Below are 19,651 nucleotides of genomic sequence, written 5' to 3' on the forward strand. Positions count from 1 at the left end.
TCATAGTAAGGCATTGGACAACATAAAATCACATTTACTGAGTGATAAATCCAATAAAATCAAGTACTAAGATGTGTTCTTATTTGCAATGTTTACCAGAATTGCTCATCAGTTTGCTGATTTTAAATACATGCTTCATTTTATTCCTTACTGAGAAGACAGTCATAAATCATACAAGGAGAGATAAAAGATATTATTTTAAAAAAGTTTTATTGTTATAATTATACAACTTCACCACAAATAAATGCTTAGAATTTTTTCATAAAGTTATTGAAAATTACATCTTATTTAGTATTTAATAGTGCATTTTCTTAGTATTTCAGATTAAAATAACTATATACTTTATAAGGAGTGTGCTACATCTACAAACAACAAAAGCACCTATTAAAAATCAACAAAATTAAATAAACAATACAGATTAAACATTTCATTTTTTTCAGCTATTAGATATTTTAACTATGTTAGTTTTTTTTTTTTTTTAATCAGCTCTGATACAGACTCTGTTGTCACAGACATGGCTATAATTAGCCCAAGAAAACGTTGATATTTAATAAAATATTTTATTAATTATATTTATGTACATATATTTGAAATAGAAAATATATATATGTTAATGATATACTAAACACTACTTAATATATACAGTCTCCAAATGAATGAGAAGCTAAGAAGCAAAAGACATAAAAAGATGCCATACATAAAATTTTTTTAAACCATATTTTTAAAAAGTTTCCAGATTTCAATGACCAAGCATAGCAAAAGTACTAAACAAATATACTAAAGTCTGCAACGTGAATCACTAAAAATGATTAGAGAAAGTAATCAGTAAGATTCCCAAAAATATTCCTAAAAACTTCTGTTCTGGTATAGTTTCTTAGTAGCCATTTTTGCCAAGCACTATCGTTACATGCTTCCACAGTGAGATGTTGAGAGCCATCAGCTACTTTGCTTAGTGAGAGACAGGACTGGGTGGTTATATGAAGAATAGTGTGGGTCTGTTTGACAAAGAAAATAATGAATAATGACAAAAATCAAGTACAAAGGCAGTAATAAATCAATCATCCTGGGCAACACACAATTTCTACTGGATAAGGATGGAAGACACATGTCACAATAATTGCATCCATGGAGCTGTGAGCCACATTCTTTTAGATGGCTTTAATGTCAATGGTACTCAGCAGGATTGAATGGAGATAAAACAGAACTATGAAGAGGAGTTTGAGATCAAATGATGAAACATTTTGGAGAAAGAGAATTTTGGATAAAAGAGATTATGTTCTCACAATCTAAGAATAAAATGCCTTTTAGGGTCAAAAGTGTTATTTTGTGAGTATATATTCAAAGTAGTTTGTGAGTCCAGAGGATTTTCAATTAATTACTGTGCTTGGCCTTCTAATTCCTTTGACTTAAACTTTAGTAGGGAATAGGAAAAGATCTGGGGAATAATTAAGTTGTGAGACTTTGCTCTAGTTTGTACAGTATGGTATTCAATTGTTCCTGCTTGAGGAACATGGGGCTAACCTGAAGTTTTTCAAGTTTCCACATATATATTGACACATTCATTAGAGGTCAGCTGTAAAGTTAGCAAAACTTGAAAAACGATCAACTATATTTTGGCTTTTAACTTCATCAAGGTCTCCACATATAATTTTTCATTAACTAATTGATTTGACTGTTTCACGCTTTCTATAGATGTTCTCTTCAGGAGCATAGACTCCAGAAAGTCCATAGACCATGGCTACTTGCATCCGCAAGCTCAGTGCCAGCCATGCGAGACACTATGTAAGAGCATAGATTCAAATGCTGAATGAAAAGCCACTGTGGAACATAAATACAGAATCAACTACATCTCTTGAGCAGCTAAATGGACACAATCATTGGATTCACTGTTTCAAGCATTTATCTTCTATAGTAAAATGGTAGGTAATTTTACTATAGAAATATCTAAAGATAGGAAAGATACAATTATAATACACCATATATTATTTGTAAAAATGATACTTTTAATGATGTAGTTTTATTTGTTAAGAAGACTAGTTTATTTTTTTAAAAAACAGGCCTGAATTTCCCATACACACTGTTCAAAATTTCTAGGCTAAATCATCCCCTACTCCAAGTAACTTATCTTCTTGCAATAAACTTTTTTTTTTTTTTGGTAAACGTCATGTTAACATCAAAGACCCTACTGTTAGGAATTGTGAATTCCATGTGTCATTAAAAAGAATGAACTACAGGGTTTTTCGTGTCATAAAACAAAAACAAAAATTGTTTTCCTTAGGATATTAAGGCCAGGAAAAGCGACTTCATGGCATGAATAAAATATAACAATATCATAAGAAACACAGTTATAATATTTTCTTAAGAAATATTTATTACAAGAATTGTCATGAAAAACTTGAAAAAACTTTTATTTTAGGTTGTTCTAAAAAGTCACAAAATGGAGAAAATTTAAAAATCTAAATTTCACTGCCATAAAAATAACTTTTCTTTTTTAAAAACAGATAAAACTATTTAAGATACACATTTCTTAAAACCAAATATGGGGTTGGGGTCATGGTTCAGCGGTGAAGTGCTTGCCTGGCACGTGCAGGGCAATGGGTTCGATCCTCAGCACCACATAAAAATAAATAAAAAACTGAAAGTATTGTACCCAACTTCAACAAAGTAAATATTAAAAAAAAGCAAAATATGATTTCTGGGTATTCTGTTCAGGATAGACAACAATTATTAATATTCTCTGTGTTTTCTAGTAATTTTAACATTTATGTGTATTTGTACAATTAAGGTCATCATTATATATCTCTCTTCAGTTTATGTTGGTATATTTTCTATCATTAAAATAATCCTTTAAAACTAGTAGGAAATAATATCTATGAGATAGACTTGCTAAAATTAACTTTTTTTTGTCTTGGGAGTTTCTTTTTGAGTTGGAACTAGTACAAATAATGCTGTGACAAACATTTTTAACATATCTGTGTACATCTATAATAATTTCTAAAGAAATGATTAACAAAGAGCATTTTAAAGAAAATAGTTAGAGAAAATTAGAGTTTTAGAAGTGAAATTAAAAAGGTCTGAATATTTTAATACAAATTAGTACAGTTCTTTACCCAAACTACCTGTGATAATAATTTAGTAAGAACAGCAGCAGCTGCTATGGCTTACTAAATGCCAGGCTACAGTATCGTGTCAGTTTTACTGCATCTTCATTGGTATTATGTTTTTCTTAATACATAAATGTTTGCCATAATTACAGAATAAAAAAAGAAATGACAAAATAACGCTCATGATATAATTTTTATGTATTATTTTGATAGCTATTTCAATTATTATTTTTAAAATTTCCATTGGCTATCTATATTCTTCCTATGCAGTTCATTCATGACCTTATATGATTTTATATTGTGTGTCAAATTGTTTTCTTTAAAATGCTCTTTGTTAAGCATATCAGTCCTTTGCCTTTTATTTCAAATGCCTCATTAAAAGGTTTTCATGCTAACTCAATTTTGAAGGCAATGTGACATACAGGCTGACATGCAGCTTACTGCAAAATACTTTTCATTTGGGTTTATTTAAAATATTGACTATAAAATGAAGTAATAAACCCTAAGTGAGTATTGTGTTTTGTTTATATATAACATTAATTAATTGGTCTTTTCTGAAATGCAAGACATTATTATTTCCTTGGACATATAAATTTAAATCAAACTATTTTAAGGTGCATAGAAATGATTTCTGTCATTAAACATATTAATATATTTCCTTATCTAAGACAAGGGGTATCATGAAGTATCTCTAAATCTACCCTTCCAAAGATACAATTCATACTTAGAACCAGCTGGAATCAGGATAGGGAAACAATTTTGATGACAAATAATATTGCATAATTAGATCATACCTTTATTAAAGAACACTGTTATAAAACAATATTTAAATAAACAAATACAACTGACTGCATAGTTGATTTAAGAGCCAATCATACAAGTCTCAGTTGGCATACTAAAAGTTTAAAATAAAACCAATAAAATTAATTGTTATATAATGATAAATGGATTAAGAATAAACTTGGACTATTTTAGGTATTTAATTTCATGACATAGGTGCTAGGTTTCCCTTATTGACCAAGTACAGAATAACAACTCTTTACAATTTATGTGGTAAAGTTGTTACTCAAATATTAATTATGATCACCTGACAAAGCAGTCTGTGCAGTCAGTAGAATGGGATGTAAGCATTCTAAAACTCAAGCATAGATGATTAACAAGGAGGAGCTACAACTGCAGCACTTATCTATTGAAACTTCTATTCACTAGTTGTTTCTAATGCAAAATCAAAGCTAAGGGGTAATGTCTAATGGTTACCTCCTTCAAAAGGTAAACCAAGCCATTGTTTTTATTGGGAATTTTACACAGGGATATGGCTACATTGTATTTATAGATTACTTACCTTGAAATTATATTCCCATTTACCTGCTTTCTGATAAAGATAAATAAAAGAGGAGGGTAGTAAGTAAAGTCTAAATATAAGCTTCTGTGATTTCAGTAAATATTAATCTAACATAATTTACCTACTGAAAAAAATCCTTATATTTCATCTCTGAGAAACATTTCATACAGATGGGTATAGAATTCATAACAAGTATTTTCTCAGTCAACTTGCTCAGTCACATGAAAAACAAGACTTATTTTTAGCATCATATTTTGCTCCCTTTTTTTCTTTGTTGCATAGTGTTTGTTGAGCACAAGTGTTCTGATCTAAAATTAGATTCTCACACTGTATGTAGCTGCCTAGATGTTCAAAAAGAAATGTGATTAAGTGCACATACTGCAGGAAAATGTAAATTTGAAGGAGATTGGAATACACTTAGGATGTGCAACAGCCTATAAGAAAATTTGAATAAAAGAGAATGGATGAGCAACAGACTTTTATAAAAATAATTTTAAAAATCACTTTAGTGTCCCCAGCACCATTAATAAATAAATATTTCTCTGTTAGATTCAATTTAGTTTTTCTCTTTTGTTTGACTCTGTGACAATATGCATTTCATGGCACTGAAGTGTTTGGTAATTTATTCAAGAGATTATAGACCAGGTGGATATTCCATAACTCTGCTAATGATGCTCAGGTTGCCTCTAAATCAAGCAAATTAGACCAGGTAAAAAGTGACAGACAGCAAGTTAAGTTTATAATTGTGCTATTTAAGAAATATTTAGTTATTGGCTGACTATGTAGTTCAGTGGTACAGTATTTGCCCAGCATGTGTAAAGCCCTGGGTTTGAATCTCCAGAACCACAAAATACCAGAAAAACACAACAACAAAAGAGAAATGCTGAGTTAGGAAAGTGAGAAATTCTATATTTCAAATCAGAGTAAATCAACAGTATGCATTTATTATAAACACAAGCTTATTTCATTTAATTGAAAGGAAAGCAACTGAACATTAATTATATTCAGAATATGAGTAACTAAAGTGTGCAAGCATTAGACCATAGTGTCAGAGTAGTTTCATGACTGTTTATCTAAATAGACCATATTTATCGAAGAATAATTTTCCTATTATTAAGAAAAGGAGAAATCTTATGTGAACAAAATTTGGTACTGCAAATAACTGTTAACATTTGATTATCTTATTTATAATACTGTACATTTAGCTTATTAGATCTTCACCATTGGGAGCCTCTAGTTATTTATAGTTTTTCAATTACCTTGAGAAATAATGTAGTACAGTAGAAAAATTGCTAGATTAAATACCAGAAATCTGAGTGTGCAAACTTAGCCAATATTTATTCTATGCTCCAGTTTATTAATATGATAAACACAGAGCATAAAAAGCTCAATCTTATAAGACCATTCAATTGTATAAGAAAACAGATAAAATTATATAGCACTCGGTTAACTCTATTCTGAAGCAGCTGGATAGACTCCATGTTTTCAGGGCTCATGACACTGTTTCCATTTGTCTCTGGATATTTCAACAATTCTGCTCCTATTTATGACTTTCCTTTCTAAGACTGAAAGGAGTATAGGAGATAAGGTGATGGAATATTTCAGCTGTTCACACTGTAAGATTCAAAACTGTACTGATAACTAGCTTCTTTGAAAACTTTATTAGAACCTAAATCCTAGCTCTGCTGCTAGCAGGGTAATCTTTGTGCTTTAGCTTTCTCCTGATAAAGGTTGGAAGAAGAGAACTTTAAGGTACGTTTCAGCTCTGTAATTCTGTGAACTCCACCAATTTTTATTCTGCCTTGAAACTGCATGACCTCAGAGGTTTCTCAAAGAATAATAATTTTGCCCTTGCTAGCAAAGGATAAAGAACTGAAGAATCGGTGAGCAGCTCTCACCCATTTTCCACTCTGAAGACTAGAGCTACAGAGCAATGACTCATTCACATCCCAGCACCTCTCGCCCTTTGCTTCCTTTCTCTCCCTTAGACCCCCTGGAAGCCTTGCATTTTCCAAAGTGCATTCATGGTCCCCCCCCCCCCAAGTTTGCAATAATTTCCAACAGCACATAAAACACCATGGAAAGTTCATAGATATTTGGCACTGTCTAGACCAAACTTTAATGGAGATTGTTAAAATAGAGATTTGGACTTAGGGTGTCAAGCACAGTTCTCACATTCTATTTTTCTAATAAGTTCCCAGGTGATGCATGCCACTGATCCTAGAACCACCCTCTGGGTAGCAAGTATAGGGACTGTTAAGTGGACTAAAGGGACTCTAAACATGAAACTTAAAATTAAAGGAAACCATAAAAAAATAAATGTTTTATTTCAATTTTGTTGGAAACTAACTCTTTTTAAATGACTTCTGACACATAAAATCAAATTTCAAACTTGAAATTTTGAAAAGGCAGGGCATTATTCCTATCATTGTTCTATTCTCAGGTGATTTTCTACAATATGATTTACTTATTTCTAAAAATTTGGCAAAGTGATGACATTAGACAAGTTGTACAATATAATTTTCAAAGTATATAAACATATAGGAGAGTAAATTAAATTCTGACACTTATTTGTATGTAATGTGATCAGATTACTTATTTAAAATGAAATTTCTTAACATTTATGGCACATTATAAGCTTGCGTGTGTATATTCTAAAAGAAAAGTTAATGTGGCTTGAAATTTTACAGTGCTCTGAAATACTACAACAGATAACTGCTAATCATCCAAAAGGGTAAATTTTCAAAAAAAGAACATTTTTTTTTTTAATCTTAGATGAAGCCATACTTTTTACTTGTCTTGTAAACTTCCTTAGCATTCAACAACATTGTTACTGACAGAATATATACACTTTAAAAAAGTTTACACTTAACTACTAACAGGAATTACTTTAGAAATGAAGCAACTTCAGTTATAAGTATAGAAGTCATTGTTCACTCAAGAGGTACAGAAAAGTTTGAAGACTAAAAGTGGTATTCTGAAATTTGATTGTGCTATATCTTATCAAAATTAATTATCATTCCCCTATCTGAATAAATTTATGCTATAGTCTCTTACTTTTGGTACAAGCCAAACAAATTTCTGGCATTTGAAAGAAACTAAGCATCAACAATAAAATGTTTTATTTAAAAATAAATGTTACTTTAGGATTTCTACTTTTTCTGTACATTTGTCTTTCCTTCTCCTCATAGAAGAGGTAGTGCACTGATTTAAGAGTTTAGATTTAGATACTTTTTTAGTAGAGGAAAAAGTCTTCTCTAGCTTTAATGTAAAGAACAGTGATAACAGATAATAGTTGAAGATAAAAAGAATGGTGACCAAAGAAGGTGAATAAGATACTGACAGGCAAGGAGTATCAATAGAACACATTGCCACAACACAGAAAGGAATCTGGATGTTTGTCCTTAATTATGTCCCAGAAGAATTTTTGTCCCAAGAGACTAGTAACATTATATAAATTTCAGGCCAGAATTAATCCTATATAACCAGTTTTAAATCCCATACAAATTCAGTCAGTTTTCCTGATATTCATCTTAGGAAACATAAAGTCATGCAAATTAGAATGGCACTCAAAAAGTTTTCAAAAGAAGACCCGGTTTAAAATATCAACAATACTGAAAACTCTATAGATTGGTTTTTAAATATTTTTATTGCAGAATATTTTAAGCTTATATGGAACACTGCATCTGTGAGACCCATTTATCTCTACTATATTATTTATCTTGTAAAATAAAGTTCAGTTCTTCTTTGAAATACATCAGTGACCAATTAATAATGTTGAAAATGTGACACGTATGACAAATTCATTTTGCTAAGCAAAGGGAAATGAAAGTGATGAATCTGTTTCTGAGGCTGCTTCCTTATGTTGAAGAAAATATTTCTTTTTTATTAGCTCCATCTGATGGCTGAACTGATTTTTACACATTGCCTAGCTATAAATTCCCATCAATAATTTTGTTTTTTCTCTACTTTCTTCTCTATCAGAAAGGTGCGCTATATTGGCTTATTATATGACAAACTGGTTTATCAAATTCTGGAAAACATTTTCTATGTTAAGTAGCAAAGAATTCTTTGCCATATTCTTTATAATAGTAAACATATCAGGGATTACAATGGTGCAAGATTAAAAAAATTGAAAATAAGAACATATTGTCAAATTGTGCTATACGAACATCTTCATATGTACCTCTCAGATAAGTATAGCTCGCCCCTGGCCTAATTTATATTGGACATTTACATGGAGATCACATATTTTAAGCATATAACAATGATTATTCATGTTTCATACTAATGGACCAGTTTAACTAAAGCCTACTTATATGATATGCCCTCCTAATGTCATCACATCTGAGCATGAATGGTTGGAATATAATTCTTCCAATACAGAAAAACAAAAGAGTAGGATTAACATTTTAAAAATATGTAACTGACCTTAAGCATTAATTAAGGAGTTAGGGAAAATACTCTACCTCAGCATCGTATTCCCATAGTTGATTTCCTCTCATGTGGTGGCACTTTAGCATGATTACAGGTCCGTTGAGTCTGGACACATCCAAGCATAAGTCATCAGTTCGGATTTCTTTGTCGGCTGTATAAGAAAATACCTGAAAATAAAAAAATTCAGCCAATAAAATAGTATCTACTTTATAAAAAGTCACAACATAATACAATCCCATATGTGAAAACTGTTACGTCAGTTACATTTGTGTTTTCAAATGATTTCTGTTATGTGAGCTTGAGAAAGCTGGTTCATCTCCATCTTTTTCCTCAACTACAAAATAGGGACAATGCCATTTCTTTCATAGGATTTTGGTAAAGCCTCAATTTAACAAATTAAATTAATAAACACTTATTATTTGCTGTCACTTTATGTCCTGTATACTATTTTTGTTACAAAATTCACAAAAGATTAAATAAAACAAACTTTGTAAACTGTGTGGAGCTCAATAAAGAGCAGTCCTTGTTCCTACCACGTTATGACCAATTCAACTCTAGAGAATGGTATTTTTTAATCTAGAAATTTAAACCTTTCTTTCCATAACATAAAACATTGTGTGAATTTTACTAAATCGTGTTAGTGGGTTTCTTGTTTTTTTTTTTTTTTTTTTTTTCCTAGTGGGAATTGGACTCCTAGGTTGCTTAGCCACTGAGCCACATTCCCCAGCCCTTTGTATTGTTTATTTTGAGACACAGTCTTGCTAAGTTGCTTAGGGTCTCACTAGTTGCTGAGGTTGGCTTTGAACTTATGATCCTCCTGCCTCAGCCTCCTGAGCCACTGGGTTTACAGGCTGTACCATGACACCTAGCTTGTCAATGGATTTCTGATGGTTATAGGATTATCTTCTTCAAAGATTTCATTAACAACAGGGTCTTATACTTATCTTTCTTATGGTGGTTTTTGCTAAGGGTAACTATATCAGGTCTCAAAAAATCCAGAAAATGCCAAGATGCATCATGGCCTCATTGTTAGAGAATTCAAATACAAATTATAATAATTTTTGTTAGTTTGTGCTTAGTACAGTTAATTTATTTATAACATTGGCTATTAAAGTTTCATGAAGCTTATTATGAAATAATCATAAAATTTGTTTTCTTCCTTTTGCTATGGTAAGTGTGGTTCAGTGTTGGGTGGATTTCTTTCTTTTTTCTTAGCAATGCCAGAGGGAGTGTAATGGAAAAGGTCATCTCAGGGCAGACTGAGGAAATTTGAGGAAGTCAGCTCTAGGAACAATTCATCAACTTCAGATCCCTTGTCTATAAACTGAACAAGTTGATCTTGGAAGGATTCCCTCCACATATTGCTACTCAGTTTCTCCAAAAGTCACAAGAAGTTGTGAGAGGAAGCTGCAAGTCCAGACTGTTACCACGAACAACCTTAAAAAAAAGATTAAGTCCACCTCTGAAAAAAGATTTTTCACAAGGGTTATACATTTTATTCAACAGTATAAACATTTGAGAGGTATGTTATGCTAGTTTAATAGATTACATAAATATATCATGGATTTCGTGTATATAATTTAGAAAAGTCCCATCTTTATTACTTCTTCATGTTCATATTTTAATGAAAAACATCAAGTAACCAGAAGAACAATAAAAGGAAAAAAAAAAAAAAACCAAAGATAAGCCTGTATTCTTCTCAAACATTATTTTTAAAAACACAATTATAATATTATTTAATTAAATAATTGAGTCTAGTAGTGAGTCATAAACTGAGGGAGAGAAAGATCTAGAGAAAAATTTTTGCTCATTGTAGCATTATTTCAATACTAAAGGAAAACCTTCCACATTGAAATTGCTGTCATTTAATTGTAGAGACATGACACCAAAAGAGACCTCAGACCACACACATTCAAGTCTCTTACAACATGCATGATAATGGTATCAGCATGGATTATCTTCAAGCCTCTGTGACAATTTGGAAACTACCTTTTGAGATATCTCTAGAGCAGTCTGTCACATTCTTTGTTCCTGAATTCTAATTTTGATGCATTCTTTGGTGAACTAGTAGCTATCTAAAGTAATTTACATTCAAGAATGATATGTTTGTAAAATGTTTTCTGAGCCTCTATCTATCTATCTATCTATCTATCTATCTATCTATCTATCATCTACCTGAAATTATCTTTCTTAGTTGTTTGAAATTGAAAGAAAATTAACCATTGGTGAAATACTTGGCATATAAGTAGCTTTTATGAAAAATATAAATCTGTAAGTAATAATTTAGGTTTTTTCCCCTGGCATTATTTCCTATAAAATTGGGAATAATTTGGTTTCATAACTGAGAATAATTTGGTTTCGTATCTCATTTTTGTGCTTGATTGTTTCTGTGATGGTTATTTTACCCTCTATATTAATAGTCGGTGCATGTTAGTATATAACTCTCCTTCTTGATTTGATCTTGAAATGATAAGGTTTGATATGATTTCTTTATTTTTGATTGTCTTTTTAATCATAATTGCCACTTTTGTGTTTTTTAAGTGACCCTGACTGTAGAGGTTCATGGGATTCAACTTTGGATGTAGTGAAACAATACACACAGAATGCTTGCAAGGTCCTGGTACATGGAAAGCATTCAGTAACTAATATTTGTTATTATTCCAATCCTGGAGCTATTCCCAGGTGTGGACTTGTATGTGGATCCCTGCTTTGATGATATATCCAGTACTCAATAAGTTGCAGGGTTTGCTCTGGCCAGTCTGTGCCCGCCCTACAGCCATGCCCACAGTCCTGAGGAAATGGTTTTAATCCTGATGACAGACTTTCCTGAAACTTTCAACTAGTACCATCCCACTCACATATTTTGTCCCTCTAGATTCACCACTTCTGAGTTCCTCATACCTTGGAGACAACCCCAAATCTGTTGCTAGATTTTGTGAGAAGCAACTGTTCCCCATACCCAGGGTCTGTTGCTTGTCTCAGTACTCCTAGTATGTGTGAATCCCAGTTCAGAACCTGCCCAGTTGGCTCTCCTGCTACTGTAGTTGAACCTCTATGCTCAACCATAACATAAGATAAAATATTTTAAAGCCAAACACTTATGAAGCACTTTAGAGCAAACTTCCACACCTGTTGGCAACTGTGATTGGTTTCTTTCATTAGTAAAGTCTCATTGTACAATCTCACCCCCCAAATGGAAACTATTCCTTTTCTCTTTCCACCCAAATTGCTTTATCATTGGTAATCGATATTTATTCTTACTAAAGCCAGAACTGAGTCATACAAAGCTAACATTTAGTTTTAGTTGCTCTACTGCATCTTTAAATCAACTTTAAATATCATCGATTGATCAGAGACCACTCACTCTAATCTAAGGTGACTAGAAGCAGAATTAAATAACCTGTCTTTCCTTATATCATATAACTGAAAATAGAAAGTTAACACTAATGGGGCACCTACCTGAGTAAGAAATCACATGTAATACTCTTTGTATAAACATAAAGAAACTTACTTATATACATATGTAAATAAATATAAAATATAAACATAAATTTGCCTTTTTGTTTTACTGTTTAATTAATATTCCTATAAATATATACCAACTTACACCTTTGCAAAGAATAAGTCAATTTCTTTAAATAAAGTACAGTTAATGGTTTTTTGAATATTCTGTTTTATATACTGTGTTTCATATTGTCTAAATACACAACATTTTTATTAAGCAATCTAGTATTGCATATATTGCTATGTAGTCTGCCACTTAAACTGGGTCTATAACTACTTAAAAGGACATTTTTTTATGCAGTTCTTTTAATTTCAGTTGTTTTATTAGGGAAGACAGATTCTGTGTTCCCAATTTTGGTGAACTTCTTGATTAATATGCCTTCCAAAATGACTTCTATTGCCATAACCACTCATTTTTTTCTTGTCTCCTAATGTATTAGTTTTCTAGGGTTACCAGAAAAAATATCATAGAATGGGTAGCCTAAAGGGGAAAAATATATTTCTTAACATTCTGGAAGTTGAAAGTCTCAAGATCCAGATATCAGTAGAGTTATTTCCTTCTGAAGTCTCTCTCTCATATTGTCTCATAGATGGGCAACTTCCCCATGTCTTCACCTCCCCCCACCCCTTTCCTCTTAAAGGACACCAGTCATATCAGAGAAGGGACAACCTAGTTATCTCATTTTGCCTTATTTATCTCTTTAAAGACTGTATCTCCAAATACAGTCACATTCTGAGGGCCGGCAGTTACTAAGGAATTTAACATATGAATTTTGAGGAGGGCAAAATTCAGCCTATAACATCTATTAACCCTATAAAATGCCTTGAAAGAGACACTATGTCTTTTATTACTTTTAAGTGAAAAATATGGTATACGTGAGGTTTTGCTTATTTGACTTAAGTCACCTTGGAATCCAGAAATTGGAATGTACAATTTGTATTATTAATCAAAATTCTGAATGTAATATAATATCAAATTGTATCCTCTTCTGTAAGTTAGGCCTACTTTAGGTTGGCAGCCTAGGTTGGGGAAGGGTATCATTGCCTTCTTGATTTTCGTGTCTTGAGTATCTTTTTGTTTTTCACATTGCCTCTCTCCACTCTCAAATTCCCCCAGGCTGCTAGTCAGTGTTCATTCTTCAAGGATGGTAAAGTTCTAGGAGAGGTCTTACCCAAGCTGTTTGTTTCTTACTCCTTCCTGTTCTCTGAATCCATAGAGAGTATGGCTCTTTAGAGATTCCCATCCCTGAGAGCCTCAGCGCAGTGCTAGTAAGGAGGACAATGCATATTTTTATAAGCATCCACTTTTTATGATTTGACAAACTCTGGGAGGCATGTTGACCACAGGGGACAGGGCAGTCCAGTCCCCTCATTTCAGTTGTCACAAGCCAACTTTGTCAGGTATGAGTCAGGTCACATCTTGCAAAACTTACCAAGTGGAAGAAGCATACATCAAGCTCTCAAATGGTGTCCTTACCAAGTTCACGGCAACATGTAAGCAAAGGACCTACTGTCAAAAACATTATCAAGAATTTCAAGTTGTTAGGGCTGTATATGACTATACTGGGTTGTATACCCACAAATTTACCTCATTTGAAGTCAGACTCCCAGCTCCTTCCCTCTAGAAAAACAACTACTCTCTCCATAGAAAATCTTATAATCTTCTCTACATTCTGATGCTTTCTGCTATGGGTCTATTTGTGTTCCCTACATTATGTTGCCTTATCCCCCAGTACCAAAGGATGTGAACATTTTTGGAAAAAAGTTCATTGCATATGTAATTTGTGGTTATGATGAGGTCATATTGAAGTTGGGTGGGTCCTTAATCCAAAATGACTGATACTTTTATAAGTAAAAGATAAAGATACAGGGATAAAAGGTGGTCATGTAGTAACAGAGACAGAGACTGGAATGAGGCATGGAACAAGCCAGGGAACACCCAGAACTGCTGGCTAACAGGAGAAGCTAGCTGAGGCAAGGAATAATTCTCCCCTAGGTTTCAGAGGGAGTGAAGCACTTTTGACACCTTCATTTCAGACTTATAGCCTCCAGAACCACAAAATGATAAATTTCTGTTGTTTTAACACATACAATTAGTGGTAGTTTATTACAGCAGCCTTAAGAAACTGATACTTCCTCTTTTATTCCTTGTGCTGACTGAAGACTCTAAAAGTCATGGAACAGCTTTCCAACTTATCATTGAAATTTCTATAAGAAACCTGATTTTTAGATTTCACATAAATTTAATCTTGGTGCCTGGACTGAAAAGCATAACATCCTATTATATTTTCAAAAGCATCATTTTCACAATCATCTTTCTATTCGGATATATGTTCAAAAAAGTAGTTCTTTACTGTGACTAGGTGATTTGCCTGTTTTTATGCATACTTTATTGAAGCCAGATTGATTTCTACCTCTGAATTGATGTTGTGCTCAAATAAGTACAATATATATGGAATTATAACTAATTCAATATCAATTATTTTCAATGTCAATTGTTTTTATTTCATTTTTTTTTCTTTATTTTACATGTGTATATAGTTTGTTCTGGGTTTTTTCTTTTGAGGAAGAATATCCGAAGGCATTTATAATTTTTTTTAAACATTTAAAATCAAAACAACATTTAAATAATTTTCAAAGACTGTTGTGACAGTGATCTAAAATATTCTGCAATTAAATTAATTATTTATTCTACACAATTAAAGACTACCTATACAATACTTTTTTTTCAAAAATTTGTTACATTTAAAAAATATTAAAAATATATTAAAACATATAGTTACTTCTTTAAAAATACTCTTTTCACTTTACCTCTTTGAAAAATTACAAACCTGCTCAGGTTTCTAGCATAACTGTTAGGGAAACCTACTTCTAGCAGAGCAAATTGCAAAGTAGGGATACTCTCTGCTCTGTGGTATCTGGACATTTCTGGCTTCAGCTAAGGGCTGAAGATCTACACGCCCTCTGCTGGCTCTGTCTTGCTACAGGATTTCTTTTGTTCTTAGATGTAAGATATAGGCAGATGATGGATAGATATTTGCTTTGTTCATTATTTTTTATTAATGCACAATTGACAAATAAATACATATTTTGAATAGACAAAATATTCATTGGGTATTCACATTGAGTGCAGTATATTAGATTCAGCTTTATTATGTAGACTGTGATTTCTTTATATTTCATTTAGCTTTAATTAAAAAAAGGTTTTGGTTGGGAAATTTTATATCAACTATAAAGTTTCACAGTTTGGAGGGTCTCTATATATCATATCATTCCAATGGTTTCACTTTCTGGATGAAGATACTGGCTAAAAATCTATAGGACTCATCCAGTATGCCCAACCTGCCTAACGACAGGGGGCTCTTTAGACCCCACTGTCCCTTATACACTTATTAGTTAGTCATTTTAGATCTTTAGACACTCTGTGGGAAACTGTTTAAGTATTTTAAGTGAGTTAATTTTGTCAACAATCATGCAGAAGGAAAAATATAAGGGAAAAAAAAGCATGTAACAGTTTTCTTTCTCATTTTATAAAAATAAACCAGCAAAAAATGTATTAAAATAAAAGGAAAAATTGTTTAGCAACAAAAATTAGACTTTAAGCAAAAAAATATAATTTATTTTAAAAATGTGCTCCTTCTCCATATGTCACACCATCTTAAAATCAGCATGAAGAACACATATATGGAACTGAGTTTACCAGTGGAGGCACCAAGCAGAGACTTTTGTTCCCAGACAGAATCTTCTTCTATGCCTTAATTGATTTCAGGCTCCATCTATTGGCTGTTATCTCAGTGGTTTGTGTAGAGGGGAAGAAGTAGGAAGCTTCCAGCTATGACTCTTAACTTACACTTGTATGATATCTATGGTCTTTTACTGCTTCAATATTTAAAGTTCTGATATTAAAAGCAGTTTGTAGGTGTGTTATCAAGTTCAATATTTTCATCCTGACCTTAACATCATCTGCAAAACCTTAGCTCTTGTTTTTTTCATCTCACCAGATCATATTGTTGCTACATGGTATGTGCTAATTTTATCAGGACCATCCTTCTCACTTCACATTGCCAAGGAAAAGAACAAACTCCTAATTCTTAATGCATTCTGTCTTTCTTTTTTTTTTTTTTTTTCTTCCATTTAGTGCTTTGTAACTACTTTTCCACTGATAGCTTATCCACATTGCATTGCAGGCAGCTTTCATTACTGTTAATCTTTAGAGCAGGGTAATGCTTAAAACTATAGGTTTAGGCAGACCTGGTTTTGAGATCAATCACTCATCAGAACTTGAGTTTTTGTGAAGCTTTGCAAAATCTTGGTTTCCCCATCTGGGAAAAGAGCCTCATGTTTCATGGGCTATTTTAAATGGTTGAATTAGGAATTCATATGAGCTCTAAACACAGTACTTGCCTCAAGTAATGTCTGAATGTCAGTGAGTATCTGTGAACTATTCATGCATAATATCTACATTTGATTATATTCTACCTCATCTTTTCCCACTGGCAATTTGTTTTTTAAATAAAACATTGCTCCCCATATAGCAGTTCTAAGGATATATTTGAATCCCTTTGGAAATTACTGTAGGAACAGAGCAGTGCCCAATAATATCTTATTGAATTGAAATGAAAACAATTTGTCTTTGAAATTTTCTAGTCCACTTTCTAGAAAACAGCAAGAGTATAAGATACCACATAAGCAGCATGAACTAATACAATAACACAGTGTGACTGACATTTCTATTTTCTTTCTACTTCATTATTAAATCCTCCTATTTTAAATTTTCCTGATATTAAAAGTTTATGCATTTTTAATACTTCACTCTGCCCTAAAGGCATTTACAGGAAGTCTACAACTTTTGAAATCAAATATATAAGCATTCTGCTCTACATACTCATATTTTACTACTGTAATATCAAAGACTATAAATTGTAAATTTAGCCCAATTGGGAATCCTTCCAAATTATATCCCACTACATATGCTTGGATGTGCAGATGTTGCTTAATTTGACTGTGGTACATTGTGCAGATGGCCCAAGTTTCCCGTCCCCTGGTGCACATGCCTTATATAACCTCCTTCCCTTGAGTGTGAGAGAGACTGTGACTATGATAGGAAAATCACTCCAGGATTATGGAATGTTATGTAAAATGTTATATAAGACCTCAGATTAGCCAACAGCAAAGAAAGATTTTGCTGCTGGCCTTGAGGATGAAAGCTCTTGTTTTGAAGAGGGCCATGTGGCAGGGAGCTGAGGGCAGCCTTAAACAGCTGAGAGCAACTACTGGAAGAGTCAGAAAACAAATAAACCAGGACGGAGTTAGTCCTATAGCTGCAAGAAATGGAATTTTACCAGCAAGGAAACTTAGAAAGGACCCTGAGCCTCAGATGATACCACAACTATGGCCAACATCTTGATTTCAGCTGTATGAGAACTTCTGAGGACAACTCAGACATTGTGCTGTATTGCTGACCTACAGAACTATGAAATAATAATTGTCTTCTATGTAGCAACTTCTTAAGCAACAATAGAAACATATATATTGACCACCAGGAAAAAGGATACATTCAAAACCCATATCTGTTCTGTCCAAATGGAGTGACTTTTATGCTTTTTTTTTTCATCTAATCATTTATTTATTAATTTACTCAACAGATAATTTTGAATGTGTTAAATGTGTCAGGGTTTAGAACATTACATGTCCTTTATTAACGTTAGATTAAATACATAAATAACTATTTGAGTATAAGTTTCCTCCACTGTGCAACCAAATTTAAACTCTGTTCTCTGGATTCTTGTTATAGTGATTTTCTGTAATAAATTCTCTCTTTTAATGGCATTCTTTCAAATTGTATCATTCCTTAAATATTTTATTATTTGAGGAACTAATCCACAAGCACATAAATTGCAAATGATGAAAAGTAAACTCCTGCATGAATATTCTTCACTCATAGGTAAACTAAATGTATGCTTTTCTTTCATGGCTGTCATTGGTATGTACCATTGTATAGTAAGATACACAATATTTAAGGTTCTCACTGTGCCTAAAAACAGACATAGAAGTAATATATATGTATGTGTAATTCACATGGTATATATATGTGTGCATCTATCTATCAATCTATCTATATACTTCACATGACTTCTATATAAACTATTATATTTATTTTGGTATTTGTTAGTTACAAATTAATGGCAAAAGATTTTGAGCCAAACTATTGAAAAACATTTTACTAGTATTTTTGTAACATTACCTATGTCTTAAAGGTCTTTTAAAAATTTTTTCTTACTTGTAGTTGGACACAATACCTTTATTTATTTATTTATTTTCATGTGGTGCTGAGGATTGAACCCAGCACTTCATGTGTGCTAGGCGAGTGCTCTACCACTGAGCCAGAACCCCAGCCCCTGTCTCAAAGGCTTGGATTTGTAATCATGAGGTAAATTCCAAAACTCTGGAATGTGGCATATAATCAGACAAAGATAGTAAATGTATGGGTAGTCCCAAAGGTAAATTATAATGTTCCAGATGACATAAAGATACACTTCCTGTACACTAATAATTCCTCTACTCAGTAAAGATAAATGACTCTTTAGTTTAAATTACACATGACTTAAAATTAACCTCCAAGCTGGGCACAGTGGGGCATGACTGTAATCCCAGTGGCAGTTCAAAGTTAGCCTCAGCCAAAGTGAGGTGCTAAGCAACTCAGTGAGTCTCTGTCTCTAAATAAAATACAAAATAGGGCTGGGGATGTGGCTCAGTGGTCCAGTGTCCCTGAGTTCAATCCCTGGTACAAATAATAATAATAATAACAACAACAGCAACAACAACCACCACCTCCCAATTATTACCATAACATTTACATTGATATAAACAAGATTAAATTTGTCTAGGTGGTTTCTGATTCACTTATAGCATTCTGTGTTGCTGAACACTAAGAGAAGGGTCTATTTAATTTTGGTCTGTCCAAAAGCAAGATGATACCAGAAAAGACTCATACAGAAGCTCATATAGGAGTAGAGAAGGGACAGCAGCTGACAAAGGGTATATTATATATTATATTGTGGCTAACAGTAGCACAGTCCTATTACAGATTTCTGGTAACCTATGTAGAAACACCACCACAGTATCAGTCCTTTTGCAGTGGGACTGAGCTGCAATGTTTATTTATACAACACCTGCCCTCAGCTTTGCTTGAGGTGAGCTTCTGGAGAGCAGAACTGATTAGCTCCCTGGGTGTGACTAGATGGACAAAGCTGCCTCTGACAGC

General features: G+C 32.6%; 1 protein-coding gene across 2 annotated transcripts in view; it reads right to left on the bottom strand.

The window, feature by feature from the left end:
- Window positions 1-809: 809 nt before the first annotated feature.
- The window catches only part of Galnt13 (polypeptide N-acetylgalactosaminyltransferase 13), a 472,574-nt gene continuing 453,732 nt past the window's right edge, over window positions 810-19,651 (bottom strand). Inside the window, exons 10-11 of one of the 2 annotated variants that reach the window (XM_071619398.1) lie at window positions 8,916-9,050; window positions 810-965 (exon numbers count right to left, since the gene is read on the bottom strand). In XM_071619398.1, the coding sequence (XP_071475499.1) occupies window positions 810-965; window positions 8,916-9,050 (291 nt within the window). Of the gene's footprint in view, window positions 996-8,915; window positions 9,051-19,651 lie in introns of both variants that reach the window. The other variant, XM_071619397.1, reaches the window with a different exon arrangement.

This window comes from Marmota flaviventris, chromosome 11 (assembly GCF_047511675.1).
Source record: "Marmota flaviventris isolate mMarFla1 chromosome 11, mMarFla1.hap1, whole genome shotgun sequence".
Lineage (NCBI taxonomy): Eukaryota > Metazoa > Chordata > Mammalia > Rodentia > Sciuridae > Marmota > Marmota flaviventris.